General features: G+C 33.4%; 3 protein-coding genes across 3 annotated transcripts; 2 read left to right on the top strand and 1 right to left on the bottom strand.

Annotated features, from left to right (window-relative positions):
• Positions 1-4,012: 4,012 nt before the first annotated feature.
• On the top strand, positions 4,013-6,217 carry LOC136846116 (uncharacterized). Its single transcript, XM_067116860.1, has 2 exons — positions 4,013-4,743; positions 5,537-6,217. The coding sequence occupies exons 1-2, from the start codon at positions 4,456-4,458 to the stop codon at positions 5,921-5,923; spliced, it is 675 nt and encodes a 224-aa protein (XP_066972961.1). The 5' UTR covers positions 4,013-4,455; the 3' UTR covers positions 5,924-6,217.
• Positions 6,218-9,587: 3,370 nt separating this feature from the next.
• LOC136845618 (uncharacterized) lies at positions 9,588-11,529 on the top strand. Its single transcript, XM_067115778.1, has 2 exons — positions 9,588-10,075; positions 10,521-11,529. The coding sequence occupies exons 1-2, from the start codon at positions 10,058-10,060 to the stop codon at positions 11,100-11,102; spliced, it is 600 nt and encodes a 199-aa protein (XP_066971879.1). The 5' UTR covers positions 9,588-10,057; the 3' UTR covers positions 11,103-11,529.
• Positions 11,530-14,633: 3,104 nt separating this feature from the next.
• LOC136846115 (uncharacterized) lies at positions 14,634-17,500 on the bottom strand. The gene is made up of 2 exons (XM_067116859.1): positions 17,217-17,500; positions 14,634-15,740 (listed from the first exon to the last, which is right to left on the bottom strand). Exons 1-2 carry the CDS (start codon positions 17,325-17,327, stop codon positions 15,336-15,338), a joined length of 516 nt encoding a protein of 171 aa, XP_066972960.1. The 5' UTR covers positions 17,328-17,500; the 3' UTR covers positions 14,634-15,335.

Below are 17,500 nucleotides of genomic sequence, written 5' to 3'. Positions count from 1 at the left end.
TTATTTTTATGTATGAAATAACATTATTCGGAAGAAAATTTCCTCTTAAAATATTAAATGTACAAATATGTAAATCTTTGACTTAATTTCAGATATATTTTGATGTAGAATGATATAAAAAATATCGTAATAAAAACGAAAGGATAGCATGCATACGCTATAAATTTATTAACAAGGGGATACTGCTCCAGCACCACAAAAAAGGTCATTGCAATAAAACTTACTATCTGTCACAAACAAAATTTATTCATTCGGCTTCCCTCTTTGTAAGAACCCTGCTGGCATAAGGCCAGGCCAGTTTAAAACTAAAACAACAATAATTCTGCATTGACCCCAATCTTCTCTCTCGCCCACTTATCCAGATACCTCTTTTGTTTATAAAGTTTGTAAAATCCTTCCATTTACATGACTCATTTAAGGACTGCTCCTCATGTTGCCCAGTTCATTAACTACAGTGGGTCCTGGTTAACCATAACCAACCCCAGTACTGACCTTTTTCAGTTATCTTATGGTCCAGGTCACAAATTCCTGAGATGTATTGCACCAGTCTAGGTGTTTTTTGCCATGCTTCTAGGTTAGTTTAGAGTAGCTTAGATTGGGTTAATAAGTAATTTGGGTGTGGGAAACAAAAAAAATTATTTTCAAGGAAATTCTATGGATAGCTTTTAAGATATGGCGTCCCGCTTTTTTCAGGGAAAGATCCCGGTGCTCGGTTACATCTCGGGGAAAATGCGTCCAGGTCACCTCTTCTGTTAATTTCCAGTATTCCAGCGTGACTCTCTGTCAACACTGACCTTCGGTATTTTTAAGCAGGTGTTAAGCTTAAAAGATGTTTCTAAGGGACCGTCGAAAAACCGCCTGCCTTTTCCCGCGCGTTTATAATCCCGTCTACAATACCTTAAGGACTTGTAAATTTCACTGGCTTTCTTTACCTTTCATTGTTTGTTTTTTTCATCAAGGGTAATTGATGAACTTTCACTTCATATTCCGTCTTTCATAGGAATTTTGAGGATGATCTTGACTTTTATGTAAAAGTGATAATACGTATGACTTTTATATATATATATATATATATATATATATATATATATATATATATATATATATATATATATATATATATATATATATAGAATATAAAAGGACCTATAAAGTTTTTTTTTATTCAGAAAAAGTTACAAGCTTTCTTGGACAAACATCCACAATTGTTCTATGCATTAGTAGAATTACTAAAAATCACAGGACCCCATTCAAATTGGGTGGTATCTAATGGAGTTTTTTTATATTCAGAAAAAGTTACAAGCTTTCTTGGACAAACAGTCCACATTATCAAGTATCCGTGTGTATGTGTGTGTGTACACGTGTGTGTGAGTGTGCTTAAAAAATCACAGTAGATGTACGTGACTTCTGTATGATTTCTATCTTATTCACTCAGAAGGGATAATTCGGAATGAATACCACAAGAAAATGGCAGGCAGAAGTTCAGTAATAAACAGTTGCTCAGGTTCCGACTTCTTTTAGACTGTCACTTTCCCACCTGAGAGACCTGGTATTCACTTTCCACACGTGATATATTTCTATATATATATATATATATATATATATATATATATATATATATATATATATATATATATATAAATGATGACAATAACTTAAATGATGACAATAACTTTAGAAAGAATTTAACTGGATTTTATAGCAAATATAAAATCCGTATATCAATCCATGCCAATTGTTGTATTCGCTTGGATTAAAAGGAAAAACCATAAGAAAGGTGAGTTGAAAAGAAATATCAATTATCTCATAGCCAGACAAACTAAACCGATGCCATATGCGCTTTCATTCTGTAAATATGGGTGCGATCTCACTGTCATCCCTTTGGGTGTAAGGATTTGTATTTTATCGGAGAGAGTGAGGTTTTTTACTTAAAAATTAAGCTGTCCCTCTGCGCTTAAATGAACCCCATTATTTTGGCGATCTACAAACATTTTTCAGCGTCCCCGTTTGTAAATGATTTTGAGTTCTAATACAAGTAACAAGGGGAAATAGTTATACTCTTATTTTCAACTTTGCCTTCTCGACAGATACAATGTGTGTGTGTGTGTGTGTGTGTGTGTGTTTGTGTGCGTTAGTAAGACAAATCTTACTACTGTATTAACGAAAGAAAATGCGTGCATTGAAATATTTCCTATTTATGTTTGATCGCGAGGATATGGAAGAGCTCATTAATAAAATAAACATTTATAAAAATTCCTTCATATAATAATAATAATAATAATAATAATAATAATAATAATATCTTAACAATAAGAGTACAACAGCCAAGACAGCAATACCCTTATAGTTTCTTCAGAAGGGGACACCTACCTTTAATTACCTCCCACGGTCCTTGTCCCCTCTCCATATGTACTTATTAACCCTCCTCCCTACACTACTGCTGCCCTTGAATCTTTCGTAGTGAAGAGTTATATAACATGACGAAACTGAGATATATGTATGTATATGTAATATATATATATATATATATATATATATATATATATATATATATATATATATATATATATATATATATATAACATTTTATATATATACATACATACATATGTATATATAAACATTTTTATTTGAGTAATATATATATATATATATATATATATATATATATATATATATATATATATATATATATATATATACATATACCGGAGTTTTTATTCAGAAAAGTTACAAGCTTTCTTGGACAAACAGTCCAAAAAAGCTTGTAACTTTTTCTGAATAAAAACCCTGTTAGATACCATCCAGTTTGAATGAGGTCCTTTAGAAATTCTACTAATGCACAGAACAATTGTGTATGTGATAAAGTTAATATATATATATATATATATATATATATATATATATATATATATATATATATATATATATATATATATATGTATGTATTTATTGATTGACTGATTGATTGATTTGGGTGTATGTATATGTACATATGGATACACATTTTATCTTGATTATTAATATTGTGGTTTCATAAGCGGAATTCATTTCTCTCTCTCTCTCTCTCTCTCTCTCTCTCTCTCTCTCTCTCTCTCTCTCTCTCTCCTCTCCCCCAGTAAGTTCCTTTCAGGCGTTCAGCTACAATTATAGTAAAATCCAATAACAACAAAGATCCTGGGAAATACCTATAAAAATCCTCTATCCAACATCCCCCCCCTCCCAATCCCTTATACCCTTCGCCATGTTCCGACCTGAAAGAGAGAAGAGGGACAGTGATTCCCAGACATTTAAACTGGTTAAAGGAGAAAACGGTGAGGGAAAGGAACTCATTATGATCTTTACTGATGCGTAATCTAGATAGAACTCTGGGGTCCAGCATCTGTAAACATTGACGCTCTTGGCTGACAGTATGATTGTGCTACCCGATAAATAAAAGGCATCTGCATAAAAGGGGTCTGTTGAATGTGTGAGGGTGTAGTTCACAAAATATATAAAAAAAGGATATTATAACAAGCATAGGACTGCATCTGTTATTAGATTTTTACCATATATATATATATATATATATATATATATATATATATATATATATATATATATATATATATATATATATATATATATATATAGTATGTATAATATAGAGAGATATATATATATATATATATATATATATATATATATATATATATATATATATATATATATATAGATCTCTCTCTCTCTCTCTCTCTCTCTCTCTCTCTCTCTCTCTCTCTCTCACACACGCACATATCCACACTCACAGACCTTATGGTGTTTACATACTTTCAGGTAATCTAATCTGGTATACTGTTCCCTTAGGAGCTTATAATAGGTCAGAGGTCAAAAAGGAAATCCCAGGGTCAGTGACTCACCCTTCGGTTCGATACCGGGGTAATTATCCGGAAGGACAGACTAATCTTCTGACGACAGAGTGCTAATCCCTACACGTACATCGTCAGACCCGAAGGAAGTCAGGCCACTCCTTTTTCTGGAATTTTAAAAACCTCGCTGTGTTGCCTTCGACAGTCGCCTCAGTGTCACGCTCTACAGAGCTCAGTCAAGCTACAGACTGAGCTCAGTTTTCCTCAGAGACGCAGAGCTCAGTCAAGCTACAAACATTGATCTCAGTCTTCCTCTGGAATGTGGTGGCAGTCAAGCTACAGACACTGAGCTCATCTTCTCTGGAACGTGGAGGTCAGTCAAGCTACAGACACTGAGCTCAGTCTTCCTCTGGAACGTGGAGGTCAGTTAAGCTACAGACACTGAGCTCAGTCTTCCTCTGGGACGCAGAGCTCAGTCAAGCTACAAACATTGAGCTCATTCTTCCTCTGGGACGCAAAGCTCAGTCAAGCTACAGAGATTGAGGCCAGTCTTCCTCTGGGACGCGTTAATATAACAACTGGGTTTAGTGACCTCTGCCACTACAGGATGGACAATTATTCGTTACTCTTAGCCCAGTTTATTTGCTTCTGCATCGGTTTCACCAACATGACCGGTCTGGATTTCAGCCTGCCTTTGACCGTCCACAGAATTACAGCAGGGGATTCCCAGGACTCACTTCTTCCTGGGTATTCCGGATATCTTGGCGAAGGAATGGAACTCCATCGCGGTTTCGTCGTTAGATATGTCTGGATAGCTGTCGTAGCTATTATCTACTTCGGCGCTGTCTTAATAGGCATAGTCTTAATGCTCTGCTGTTTGTGTTGCCTCAAGCAAGTAAGTAGAATATAGGTATCTAATGCGTGCATGATTTCTTGTACTGTAATGCGGTTGATTTTTTAATAATAAATAGTCTGCTTATGAGTATTCGATATACTAACATTAACCAAAGGTTTTTTTTTTCATAAGTACTTCCCATTAATTAATCTGAACTACAGTCTAATATTAAAGAACAGTACTGGATAATATTTTTTGCATATCTCTTGCCATTTATAGTTTCTTACATAAATCTAAAACAAGTAGATTCAACATATTTCGTATATAATTTCGTCACGCGTTATTTGCTCAATATCGTTATGATTTATCCATGAATATACCGATTTACCTAGTTAATAATCAATTCAAAGTATCCAAGTTCTTATTAGTTACACGGACATCAAGATCCGGTGTAGGACGTTGTGTGTATATATATATATATATATATATATATATATATATATATATATATATATATATATATATATATATATATATATTATAGAGTAACTAATGTTGAAAATATGAATCAGCTACAGCTTTATCTTGTTTATAATAACTATTCACCCTTTTGAGAAAAAGGTCAAAAGTTTCTGTTCTTACAATAATATATATATATATATATATATATATATATATATATATATATATATATATATATATATATATATATATATATATATATATATATTGGTGTGCAAGAACAGATACTTCTGACCTTTTCTCAAAAGTGTATAGTTATCATAAACAAAGATAAAGATGTGACTGATTCATATTTTTAATGTCAGTCACCTGACTTCTGAATCTCTTGCAGAACAACTCAGGAGCGAACGCCTCCCGGCTCACAGAGGAGGCGGAAGCTGCAATCCTGGCCGATGACCTGCCGGAAGAGGTAGACCTAGGATTTCGGAAATCAAAACTGAGACTTGAAACCGATTCGAAATCGTCGACGAAGCCGAAGGAAAGAAAAGAGTTAGAGGAGAAGAGACGAGAAAGCTCTGAAAACGAATTGGCAGCATCCCCAAGTCTTCCTTTGCCTGTCATGCGACACTGCAATGCTGACCTCAGTCCACCGCCGTTAAAGAGAGACGCCTTAGGCCTACGTCTTTCCAGTTCTGTGAAAAAGCATGTTCGTTTCTCCTTCAAACCGAAAGATGCTGATGAGAGCGCAGTAGTGGCATGGAATCCGAGCCTGCGCTAACGGATGCTGCTTAGAAGACCTATAAGTACGATGTTTGATTTGGGCTCCGACCATCAAGATGGCGACGGACAATAGAAGATTGTTGGAAATATAACTGGTGATGGATTTCTCACGACTTGTTTATACTTATATTCATGTTTTAATATAACTGATGTAATGATTTTTTTTTTTTTTTTAGTTTACTGCAGTTTTCACAAATATCTTCACTGAACCAGTAAGCAGTCATTTTTGTTTGTGATTCTTCCGTAAACACGACGAGAGAAATTCAAATCTGAATAAAGAATATTCATAAATTGCCTTGATTTAATTACGGTCTCATTAGGCCTACCTTTAAATTCTGAAAACGAGAAAGTTTGCTATTAACATTGCAATCATATCCACAAGAAAATCATAATTGACATATTCAATTTATCGACAAATATTAGGCCATAAATATCGTTTAATATTCAGTTCACCATACTTTTGGAATAACTTACACCTAAGGAGAATTATAATTGATAAACTGTAAAGTCACTGTTTACCGTTGTTTCAAAATTAGGCAAGGTTCGCGTCCTGCCGGGGGACGAAGCACTTATTTATAATTTTCATTGGGTATAAGTTATTTCCAGGGTACAGGAATTGTGTATTAAACGATATTTGTGGCTCAATATTTGTGAACATAAAATAGTCACTCGTGTATAAGTGATAAAAATTTATGTAGCAAAGAATAGGAATATAAGAAGACAGCATAGTGAACAGAAATGGTCGTTGATCCTTATGAGAATATAAAAAAATGTTATGTGGCTTCGTCATCTTTCTAATCTGTGTGAGACTTAATGGCGGGGGGAGCGGTGTTGGGGAAGAGAGAGAAAGAGAGAGAGCGGTGTTGGGGAAGGGAGAGAGAGAGAGAGCGTTGTTGGGGAAGGGAGAAAGAGAGAGAGAGATGCATTTGTTTTGGAAAAAGGCATTATCCTCACTGAGAGGCAATGCAAAGAAAGAATACGTAACAAGATTTTAGGCGATTTTATATAACAAATCCTTAGAGGCTCTCCAAGGGGTATTGTTTCAAAGAACATGGAAGCAATAAAAAAAAAAAAACTTTCAAAGGAAAATGACAACAAGAAATGCTCTCGAAAAGAGGCTTAGGTGTGCTTGAAAAAAAATGAACGGATTACCCGAGGCTTTTTCTTTTTCGTTTGTGGTTGTTTTACCGAGAGGGTGCCGTACTTCCATAAGATGCCCGCAAGGAAAGAAATCTTGAGGGCGGGGATGGAATATGGGGAAGGGGAGGGAAGGATCTCTTACAAATGGAAGAAGAAGAAGAATCTGTTTTAAGTTGCATCGCAGCGGAGAAGCACAGGAAGGATGCTTAAGGAAATAATTTGTCTTATATTCATGGTTGTCAGTGCGATAAGCGAGGAATGCATTTGATTTTCTTTAAAAAATAATAAAAGCACATACACACAAAACGAGGGACTGTGGTTATTAAAGAGATCTGTAATATAACTGAATATGTACAATGTATATTTTCCCTGAGTCAAAGAACTACTGATTGCTTCTGTTTTACCCTGTTTAGAAAAGTCAGCCCAGTGGTCTGGTTAAACTATTTCGATAATAATAATACCGTGATTTACTTATTAAGCAAGTAAAGTACAATCTTACCAATGTATAGCTTTGACTAGCATCTAAAAACATTACGGGAAAAGTGGGAAACGAAAATAAATTTAAATAAAAGGAAAATGTTTTTTACTATTATTTCATTTCAAGATATAGAACTTTATTATGTAAGTTCACATTAACCCCAGAGAGAAGGAAAAAGATATATCTTCCACGAAACCAAAATTCGTATGATTATTTCATACAATAATTAGACATTTTCTTGTATGTCATATTTTCACTGAAAATATAAAAACCTAATGAAGTACCCAAGGAAGAAACGGTGAGCAAGATCACTTCCCATTCTAAATTTGAGAGAGAGAGAGAGAGAGAGAGAGAGAGAGAGAGAGAGAGAGAGAGAGAGAGAGGTCTGCTTGTTATATAAACAGGTTCATCTTCACAGAAACATAACATAGGAGAGAGAGAGAGAGAGTCTTCTTGTTATATAAACAGGATCATCTTCGCAGGAGCATAACGTAGGAGAGAGAGAGAGAGAGAGAGAGAGAGCGAGAGGTCTTCTTGTTATATAAACAGGAGCATAGCGTAGGCTTTATGACAAGAGACAAATGAAAACAGTTTTATGTCGTTCCATTCGAGATGTCTCTCAATTTGTCGCAGCGATCAACCCGAGTTTTGACAGGAAAGTTTTCCAGTCGATGACAGGGTTATTGGTCGGTGGGAGCTTTGTTTATCGTTGTGAGATGAGCTCTCCCAACCTTCGGCCATCACAATGTCATGCTCTCATTTTCGTGGAGAAAGTGTTAGGGGGTTTGTTTGGTGTCGGGGGAAGGGATATTGTTTGGATGGATTATCCTGGCGTTGGTTGGCTGGTGGGGAGGGCGGTGATAGGGCGATCAATAATAAATACAATAAGTGGAGCATCTTTTGTCTTTGTGGCCGAGGTCAGAAAAGCATTACCTTCTGGTCTTGCTATTAAGCATTCACGCTGGAATAAGGCACCAAAATCAACAATCGGGCAGTCCAAGGAAATATTGTTTTTATTTTTTTTTTTTAATCTCTGTTATAGGAGGAGAGAGATTTACGATGGAAGTCTAATTAAAGTATTGAGTGTTCTTGAAGATATATATATATATATATATATATATATATATATATATATATATATATATATATATATATATATATATATATATATATATATATATATATATATATATATATATATATATATATATATATATATATATATATATATATATATATATATATATATATATATATATATGTATATATATATATATAAATATATATATATATGTGTGTGAGAGAGAGAGAGAGAGAGAGAGAGAGAGAGAGAGAGAGAGAGAGAGAGAGAGAGCTTTCAACGAAGAAGAAATTGGTTTACTTGATTTGTTGACTGACTGCCTAAAAAAGTAATATTATTATTATTATTATTATTATTATTATTATTATTATTATTATTATTATTATAACTGACGAAATACGAGTGTGTTCAGATTTTTTTTTTCTCTTAGTCTGGGTTACACCAATCATTTTAAGAAATGCGTCGTCTATGGAAGTTTCTCTACGACCTTACAACTGTCCTTGAAATTTAGCAACATTAGGATCATGTCCACATTTGAAATAAGCACATGGCGCTGTGTGAGAGTCTAATGCAGCAAACGCTCGGAAAATAAATATCCAAATACACGTTGTATTAGACTTGTTTTTACTTTCCTCTTATTGTCATGTTTCCATCGCATAACATTGACTTGATCCGCATGTTTTCAGAATCCAAGAGTATCTGTGACAAGGTCTATCGCAGATCTTCCCACGTGCTGGACAGCAGGCTCGATCATGCTTGGGTTGTATATTTATGATGAGGGAAATTCGTCTGTTCAGAACTTCTCAAAACTAACCAAGAGGATTATATATTTTGAAGGTCGCGATGGTATACCAGAAACCCAAGTTAATCCTTCGAAATACCACCCTTTTCTAAGCCCACCAGGTAGGGCATTTAATTGTCCACAACGGGCATGGCCTTTAAAGAGTAGAATAGCACGCGTGGGGTATGAGTTTGAATAGTTTTAGGCCATTTTCGGATTAAATATATCAGATGGTCGCGCTTTTATCCGGAAACCCAAATTTAATTCCTCTGAATACGACCCTTTTCCCAGGGCTTCCAGGTAGGGCATTTAATTGTCCACAACGGGCATGACCTTTAAAGAAATGGCGCGCATGGGGTATGAGTTTAAATGATTTGAGGCCCCTTACAGATTAAATATTTCGACGGTCTCGGTTGAAATCGGCAACCCCAATTTAATCCCTCTGAATACCACCCTCTTCCTAGGGCTCAGGTAGGGCATTTAATTGTCCAGGTGGGTATGACCTCTAACATTTGGCTATAAATTAAATGGATTTGGCAGCTTTTCTTTGTACCTTCTCGACATCCAGAAGGCATTTATCCTGAGGCTCCCTCCAGAGTAAGAAGCTGAATCCTGGTGTAGTCTTCCCGGACTTAATACTCTTCTCTCCAAAATGGAAACAAAGAATTTGGTGAGTGAATAGTTTAAACTTATTCTGTTTTGTTACCTTTTTGCATTGAGAGAGTTATCGAAATCATTTGTGCGTTTTTCAGTATTTTGACAATTCTTTACTTATGCATATCACATTGCCAAAGAACTCTCCGAATGAAGTGAATTATCAATTTTTTTAACTTCCGTTAAAGTTCACGGAAATAATTTATTTTCTGTTTAGTAGTCGGTTGTGAACAAAGCTCTCATTCTTTGCCCCAGTGATTTTCTTTTAAATATATATATTTTTAATCTAATTTTGAAATATTTGTAGTTTATAAGGTTTTGAGCAATTTTCTTCAAAATAGTCTGTATGTAGGCATTTGTTCATTAAATAAAGCATTCATTTCTGTGAAATGAATATGTTTTATTTAATGTAAATAAAACATTTCAAAACATGTGTTAATACCGAACGGATTTCCTTGCAGGTAAAGGCTAACATTCGACAGTCTTCGTTATTTTTTCCACATCGACAAGAAACTCATTCAGCGGAGTCTTCCTTCGTCGACATCGACATTCCGGACCCACAGCAACAAAACACAAATCTTACGGTTAATGTCCCTTCCATTAAGACACATCCAGGTAAGAGACTGCATCGAAGCCTCGCCATCACAAACGGATTACCAGACATAGCCGAGGAAAGAGAGCGCGTGCCGTCTGACATCAATGGTGCTCCCACTCAGGACAGTTCAGGCCAGGGTCTTGTAGACCCTAGTTCAGGCAGGGGGTTTGACCATTTCCTCCACGTCAAGGTCAAGGACAGACTCGGCGACTCTGTGAGGTCTTTCAAGTCTAAATTACCAGGCTATGTCGAAATGTTAACTTCTGCTGCATCGTATCAGTCGAGTAAAGTCAGCTACTGGTCCAGATCTTCCAGACCTTACAGCGAGAATGTGAAACCTGTAAATAACAATGCAGAGTTCATAGAACTGCTGGAAAGCAGGCAGGATAATTATGTAGAACTTGTGGATATCTTAGCTAGATGTAATGAGGGTGAAAGGCCTAGATAATCTTATGTGTGTTTATTATGAAAGCTAATAACTTTCCTTTTTTTATCGCATAAAACTGAATAAACATGTCTTAGATGAAATTCGTATTCGTTCCTTCATAAAGTATGTTATGTCTTTCAATAAATTAATGACATTTGATTTATGTTATGAGCGTTGATTATGAATGCTGATAACTTTCATTCTTTTATCGCGTGAAACTGTGAATAAACATTCTTAGATGAAGATGGTCATTCGTTTCTTCATAAAGTATGTTATGTATTTCAATAAATTAGTGACGTTTGGTTTATCTTATGAGCGTTGATTATGAAAGCTGATAACTTTCATTCTTTTATCGCGTGAAACTGTGAATAATCACGTCAAAGATGAAGTTGGTTATTCGATCCTCCATAAAGCATGTTATGTCTTTCAATAAATTACTGGCATTTGACATTTGATTTGTTTGTGTTGACCTTATGAAACAAATGAAATTAGACTGAAGAAAAGTCTGTTTTATGAAGGAGTAAGATAAGCTCTTGAATATTCAGGTTTTACGTTATAATAAAACTTGTTTCCTGTTATCCTTTCTTTTTCTCATATGTTCTAATCATGAAGAAATGATTCGATTCCTGTCTTATGATGAAATATAATAGTCTTTCTCTGTTGCTTTAATTTGTGTGATGTTTTAATATTAGTGTTAAAAACTGATATCTAAATTGTCAATTAATGTCATTTCAAATGCTGGAAATGTAAATCTTTATGAAATAAGTTTTTATTGACTGACTTTAGAGCATCGTTCAACCAATTTGTTTTTCTTTACATTTATATTTTCTTTTGTTTTCTTTTTCCATTTACTTACTAACGTAATTGTCGATTCCGTAAAATTATACCACTCCACTATTAATCTTATATTTTTTAGGATTATATTTATTTGCAACTTGCTGCACACACACACACACACACATATATAAGTTAAGAGGGCATTGTGGCTATTAGAATTACATATGTGTCTGGTAAAAAGTGACCAGTAGATTCTGCATATATAACATGTATATATTTATGTATGTATTTGTTTACTTATGCATTTACTTAACGAAGTACCAGTGCACGGGGGGTTAATGTGCCACAGTTTTATCAGTTTTATTTAGCAAATGAAATGAGAGATTGCATAGTGTATTTATCAATTTTAATCGTCTGCTTTATTGTACAGTCTGCTTTCTCATCTTTATGACTTAACAAGACAGTGAAACGATAAATCTTTAACTTGAGCCAATGACTGAAAATACAAGAAAAGCTCTCCAATAAATATGATAAAGAATCAGTATGTATCGATGAAAGCTATGGATATTTTAAGCTTTTACTTCACCTGTTAGAAGTTATAGTGATGCTAAGCAAACAAAATGTATTTTTTTCTTTTACTATTCATACATAAGTTAACAACCGCCTAATTTCTACGTAAAGGAATTTAGTTCAACGTAAGTCTTGATTTCCCCATTTTGTTTTCTATTTTATACAGTTCTCTTTTTCTTTTTTTTGGGTCAAGTTAATTATGAATAATAATAATAATAATAATAATAATAATAATAATAATGGTTTGATTTTATGCTGTTCTCGTTTTATTTTTTTGGGTCAAGTTAATGATTCTTAAACTTGTTCTGCATACATGATCACACATTATGAATAATAATAATAATAATAATAATAATAATAATAATAATAATAATAATAATAATAATAGCATGAGTCTTAAAATGGAGAAACAAATCCACATTTATGTATATATACATATATTTAAAGATAAATCTGTACAGATTCCCGAAAGCTATCTGTACAGATTTATCTTTAAATATATGTACATAGAAATAACTGTGGATTTGTTTCTCCAATAATAATAATAATAATAATAATAATAATAATAATAATAATAATAACAATAATAATATATAATAATATATTACTATATTAAAAAAACATGTAAAATAAACGAAAGACTTTCGAACACTTGAACGGTGTTCCTCATCACGTTAGCACTGATGAGGAACACCGTTCAAGTGTTCGAAAGTCTGTGGTTTATTTTACATATTTTATATAGTAATATATTTACTAATAATTGTGGATTTTTATTACACAGATTGTTTTGCACGAAATTGTGAATCTATTAATAATAATAATAATAATAATAATAATAATAATAATAATAATAATAATAATAATAATAATAACAGTAACAGAGATAATGATTACATCTGAACAACCGTAAAATGAATTGTTCTTGTACGAATTTTACGGTAACAGTAAATAAGATCCCTACGAAAAATCTTGAAAGAACTTACAAGGGAAAAGCTTCATTAACCGTGTTATATTACCTACACAAAATTTACTCACCTTACTTTCCCTTACAATGTTTCAGTGTGTGAATTCATCTAATTTGGACCTTCCATCCAGGTGTTTACGATTATAGGTACATACAAAGAAAATTAGCAGCGAACCGGTTTTTACTGCCTGCTTCTAAGTAGCGACTGATTGATTTATGGTCACTAAAACCGTCGTCACAAGCTACCTGGTTAAGATTTAAATCCAAAACATACCCAAGACTTTACGGCCGGATTATTTTTTTTCATTTTTCATAGCACGAAAGCAGGCAGGGGATTAACACGGTCAAGGCCAGTTGACCACGTTTAGTAAATAAACCATATGCTTCATTTCTAGAAGTATAAGAATAAAAAAATTTTTATAGCTTTTACCTGTGACTAAAAGATATGAAATATCAAAGAATGATTCACTCTGAAAGTTTCTAGAAGGCCGTTTGGCACCCATCAATTTTACAATATTATTTCCAAACCGTCTTTAGCGTTTTAGCGGCGCTGCCAGACCAAACATTCTCAGTCAATATGTTTGGTGCTTAGATTCACTACAGAGCTAAAACCTGCTGAAGTAATCAGTTCTAGAATTATTTTCATCATATTAAGACCTTTCGTAATATTATAATCCTGGTAAATATGTAAATAATGGTTATTTTTTAAAACGTGGCACGGATTTCGGCTGACAGCTGCTCCCAAATATCGCTCTAGAACGGACTCTAATTTTAAGAATCATAGATTGTCGTTTTGTTTTTAGCATTCAAACGAATATATTTCATATAACAAAAATTCTATTTTAATGAAAAGTTTTCCCTTAGGAAAACTGGCAAAAAAAAAAAAAAAATAGCAAATGGAGAAGGACAACCATATGACCAGTTTCGCTAAATGTTTGGTATTTTTTAGAGTAAAACAGCTCTTTCTCGCCGCTTAAGCCTTTAATCCCGCCAGCCTACCTGTAAGAACCAACACACCTAAACTGCTGTTGCAGAGAATATTCAAGTTACATAGAAAATGGAATAAATTTTTATCCTTCCAGGTTTGCTGAAAACAGTTTCCATGTTTTGCCCGAAATGCGCTTAAAGCACAGCTTTCACTATTTAAAAGGTGATTTCGTTCAGCCTTCTGTTTCGTGTCTATTATGCTCTGACTGCCTTATTTCTGTTATGGAGTGGATAAAAGTTAAGAAATATTGTTATCGAAATTTTGTTTTATTATCGAAGTCATGCATGCTCACAAAAGTAGAAATAAAAAAAAAAGTTATTTGCAAAATATATAATACAAAGATCATTGTTACATACATGTTGAATTATAAAATTCATGGTTGAATAACAAGAATTCGTTTTTACAGCAGTACTCTTTTAAACACATCTATTGAAAAGGCAATTTTATTCAACCTTTCTAAATAAACTGTATAAACAATTCTGAAAATGCCAAGAAAAATCAATACAAAGTTGTTCTATAAAGTAACTCAATATAGATATTTGGTAAGACAAATATTAACAGGTTCTAGAATAGATTCACAATCAGTGCAAAAATTTAAAAAATGCTTTCGTCAGGTAACTCACATAGTTTTTATTCTTTTATTATCATAAGAGCAGGTAAATATTCTTAATGATTTTTTAATAAATGCCAAAATTTTGTAGTCTTTTACAACAACGGGCTTAGAAAAATGAATATGTAACGGATTCACACAAGCATAAAAAATAGGTTGTGTTCATATATAAAAAACGAGTTACATAATGAATATCAGAATGGCATTGAATCAAAGAATATGATTTAAAAAAAAAAGTTACCCAATACAATATATAAAAAGAATAAGTCAACATTCTTTTATCTTTTTTTTTTAAGCACATCGCCATGAATTCTGCCGACGTTTGTCTCAACGTCTGACCTCTTCTTATCTTGCAGAACTTACATCCAAAATGGACGAGGAATCAGACTTAACGTAGGCAACAAGCTTGGCCACCGCACTGTCATCAGCGGCCTTTGCTCTGAAGGAGACGCGAAACTGGTGTTTCACCAAACCAGCAGGGCGTAGTAGGGTGTCTCTCTTGGCGCCCCCCTTCAAAGGTGAAGGGCCGAGGTCAGAGGTACAACGGCCCCTGGAAGCTTCGGGAGGATCTGAGGAATTCTTTTCTTCACGTAAGTTTTCTATCCGCGTTTCCTTCGTCAGTTTCGATTCAGTTTCGAATCTCAGTTTCGAATCACTAAAGTCTCCTTTTGTCATTTGTTCGGGCAGATCGTTGTTCCGGATTGGTGCTTCTTCCTCCGGGAGTCTGTAGGAGGCTTGTCTCGTCGTTCTCTGAAAAAAAAAGTAAATTCGTCAAGAGACTAAAATGCGTCTGCTACGGAAAAAAATGTGTAATTTTACAAATCACTATAAGAATTGATATAAAGAATGAAACTCATCATAAGAATCTGGAACTGTTCCAGATTTAGTCTTTGAAAAATCATAAGAATCTGGAACTGTTCCAGATTTAAGCTTGGAAAAATCATAAGAATCTGGAACCGTTCCAGGTTTAGTTTAATAAGAATCTGGAACTGTTCCAGAAAAATCATAAGAATCTGGAACTGTTCCAGGTTTAGGCTTGGAAAAATCATAAGAATCTGGAACTGTTCCAGATTTAGGCTTGGAAGAATCATAAGAATCTGGAACTGTTCCAGATTTAGGCTTGGAAAAAATGTAGGAACGTTACTGATAGAAAATAAATACCCTTATAAAATTAAATTTATCCAGGGAATTTGAAACTTGCATGATTTATTGTATGTAAATTGACAGTTTTTTTTAAATCATTAATAAACAAAGCGTTCTTTAAACAGTTTCCATTTTTAACTTCGAAAATAAATTAAACTTAAGAGGAAACAGTTGAGTGTATGTATATTTTAACATCTATTTCATGAGAGTTGGATTCATCTTTGGTTATTAATGTATTTCCAGAAGAACGGAAAGCTCTAATTAAAATTTACCTACAACTGAATCATAAGCTAAAATCTTGACCAGTTTCAAGATTTTTCTTAAATAGTAAGTCTATACACTCAATCAAGCACATATAGTTGTAAGAGAAATGGACTTAACAAAAAGCAAATATCTATTTATACATGGATGTATACATGTATATATATGTACATATAAAAATATGTAGTTATGAACACATGTACATATGAACATGTATATATATATATATATATATATATATATATATATATATATATATATATATATATATATATATATATATATATATATATATATATATATACATATGTATACATATGTATACATATATATATATATATATATATATATATATATATATATATATATATATATATATATATATATATACAGTATATATATATATATATATATATATATATATATATATATATATATATATATATATTTAGTTCTGAATGTATGTATGTATGTGTGTGCCCATGTGACAGGTGATATGAGATAATAAATATAACTGTAATCAATAAAAGACATACACAAACATTGACCTCACAACTTACTCGCTTGCTGTAATCAGTAAAAGACATACACAAACATTGACCTCACAACTTACTCGCTTGCTGTAATCAATAAAAGACATACACAAACATTGACCTCATGAGATAATCAATAAAAGACATACACAAACATAACTGTAATCAATAAAAGACATACACAAACATTGACCTCACAAACAATTGACATACAAAACATTGACCTCACAACTTACTCGCTTGCTGTAATCAATAAAAGACATACACAAACATTGACCTCACAACTTACTCGCTTGCTGCAAAACACCCAGACGAAAAACAATATCAAGGCCACCAAAGAGAGACCAATGATCACCACAGCCGATATAGAAGCTATCCAGAAAGATTTGCTCGTTCCCATTCTCTCTTCGAAGATTTGACCAGGGGAACTCTTGTTTCCTTGAGGGTAGTTTGTCGAACACTGATCTCTTGACCACCAGATATTTCTTTCAAAACAATACTTCAGTTGTTTTTAGACTGTATTGGCCTTTTAGCAGTACAGAACTGGCCTAAAGCACTACTGCAGTGGGTAGA

Source organism: Macrobrachium rosenbergii, chromosome 14 (assembly GCF_040412425.1).
Source record: "Macrobrachium rosenbergii isolate ZJJX-2024 chromosome 14, ASM4041242v1, whole genome shotgun sequence".
In the NCBI taxonomy this organism is placed as follows: domain Eukaryota; kingdom Metazoa; phylum Arthropoda; class Malacostraca; order Decapoda; family Palaemonidae; genus Macrobrachium; species Macrobrachium rosenbergii.
The sequence above is the reverse complement of the archived record's forward strand: the minus strand, read 5'-3'. Positions and strand labels throughout refer to the sequence as shown.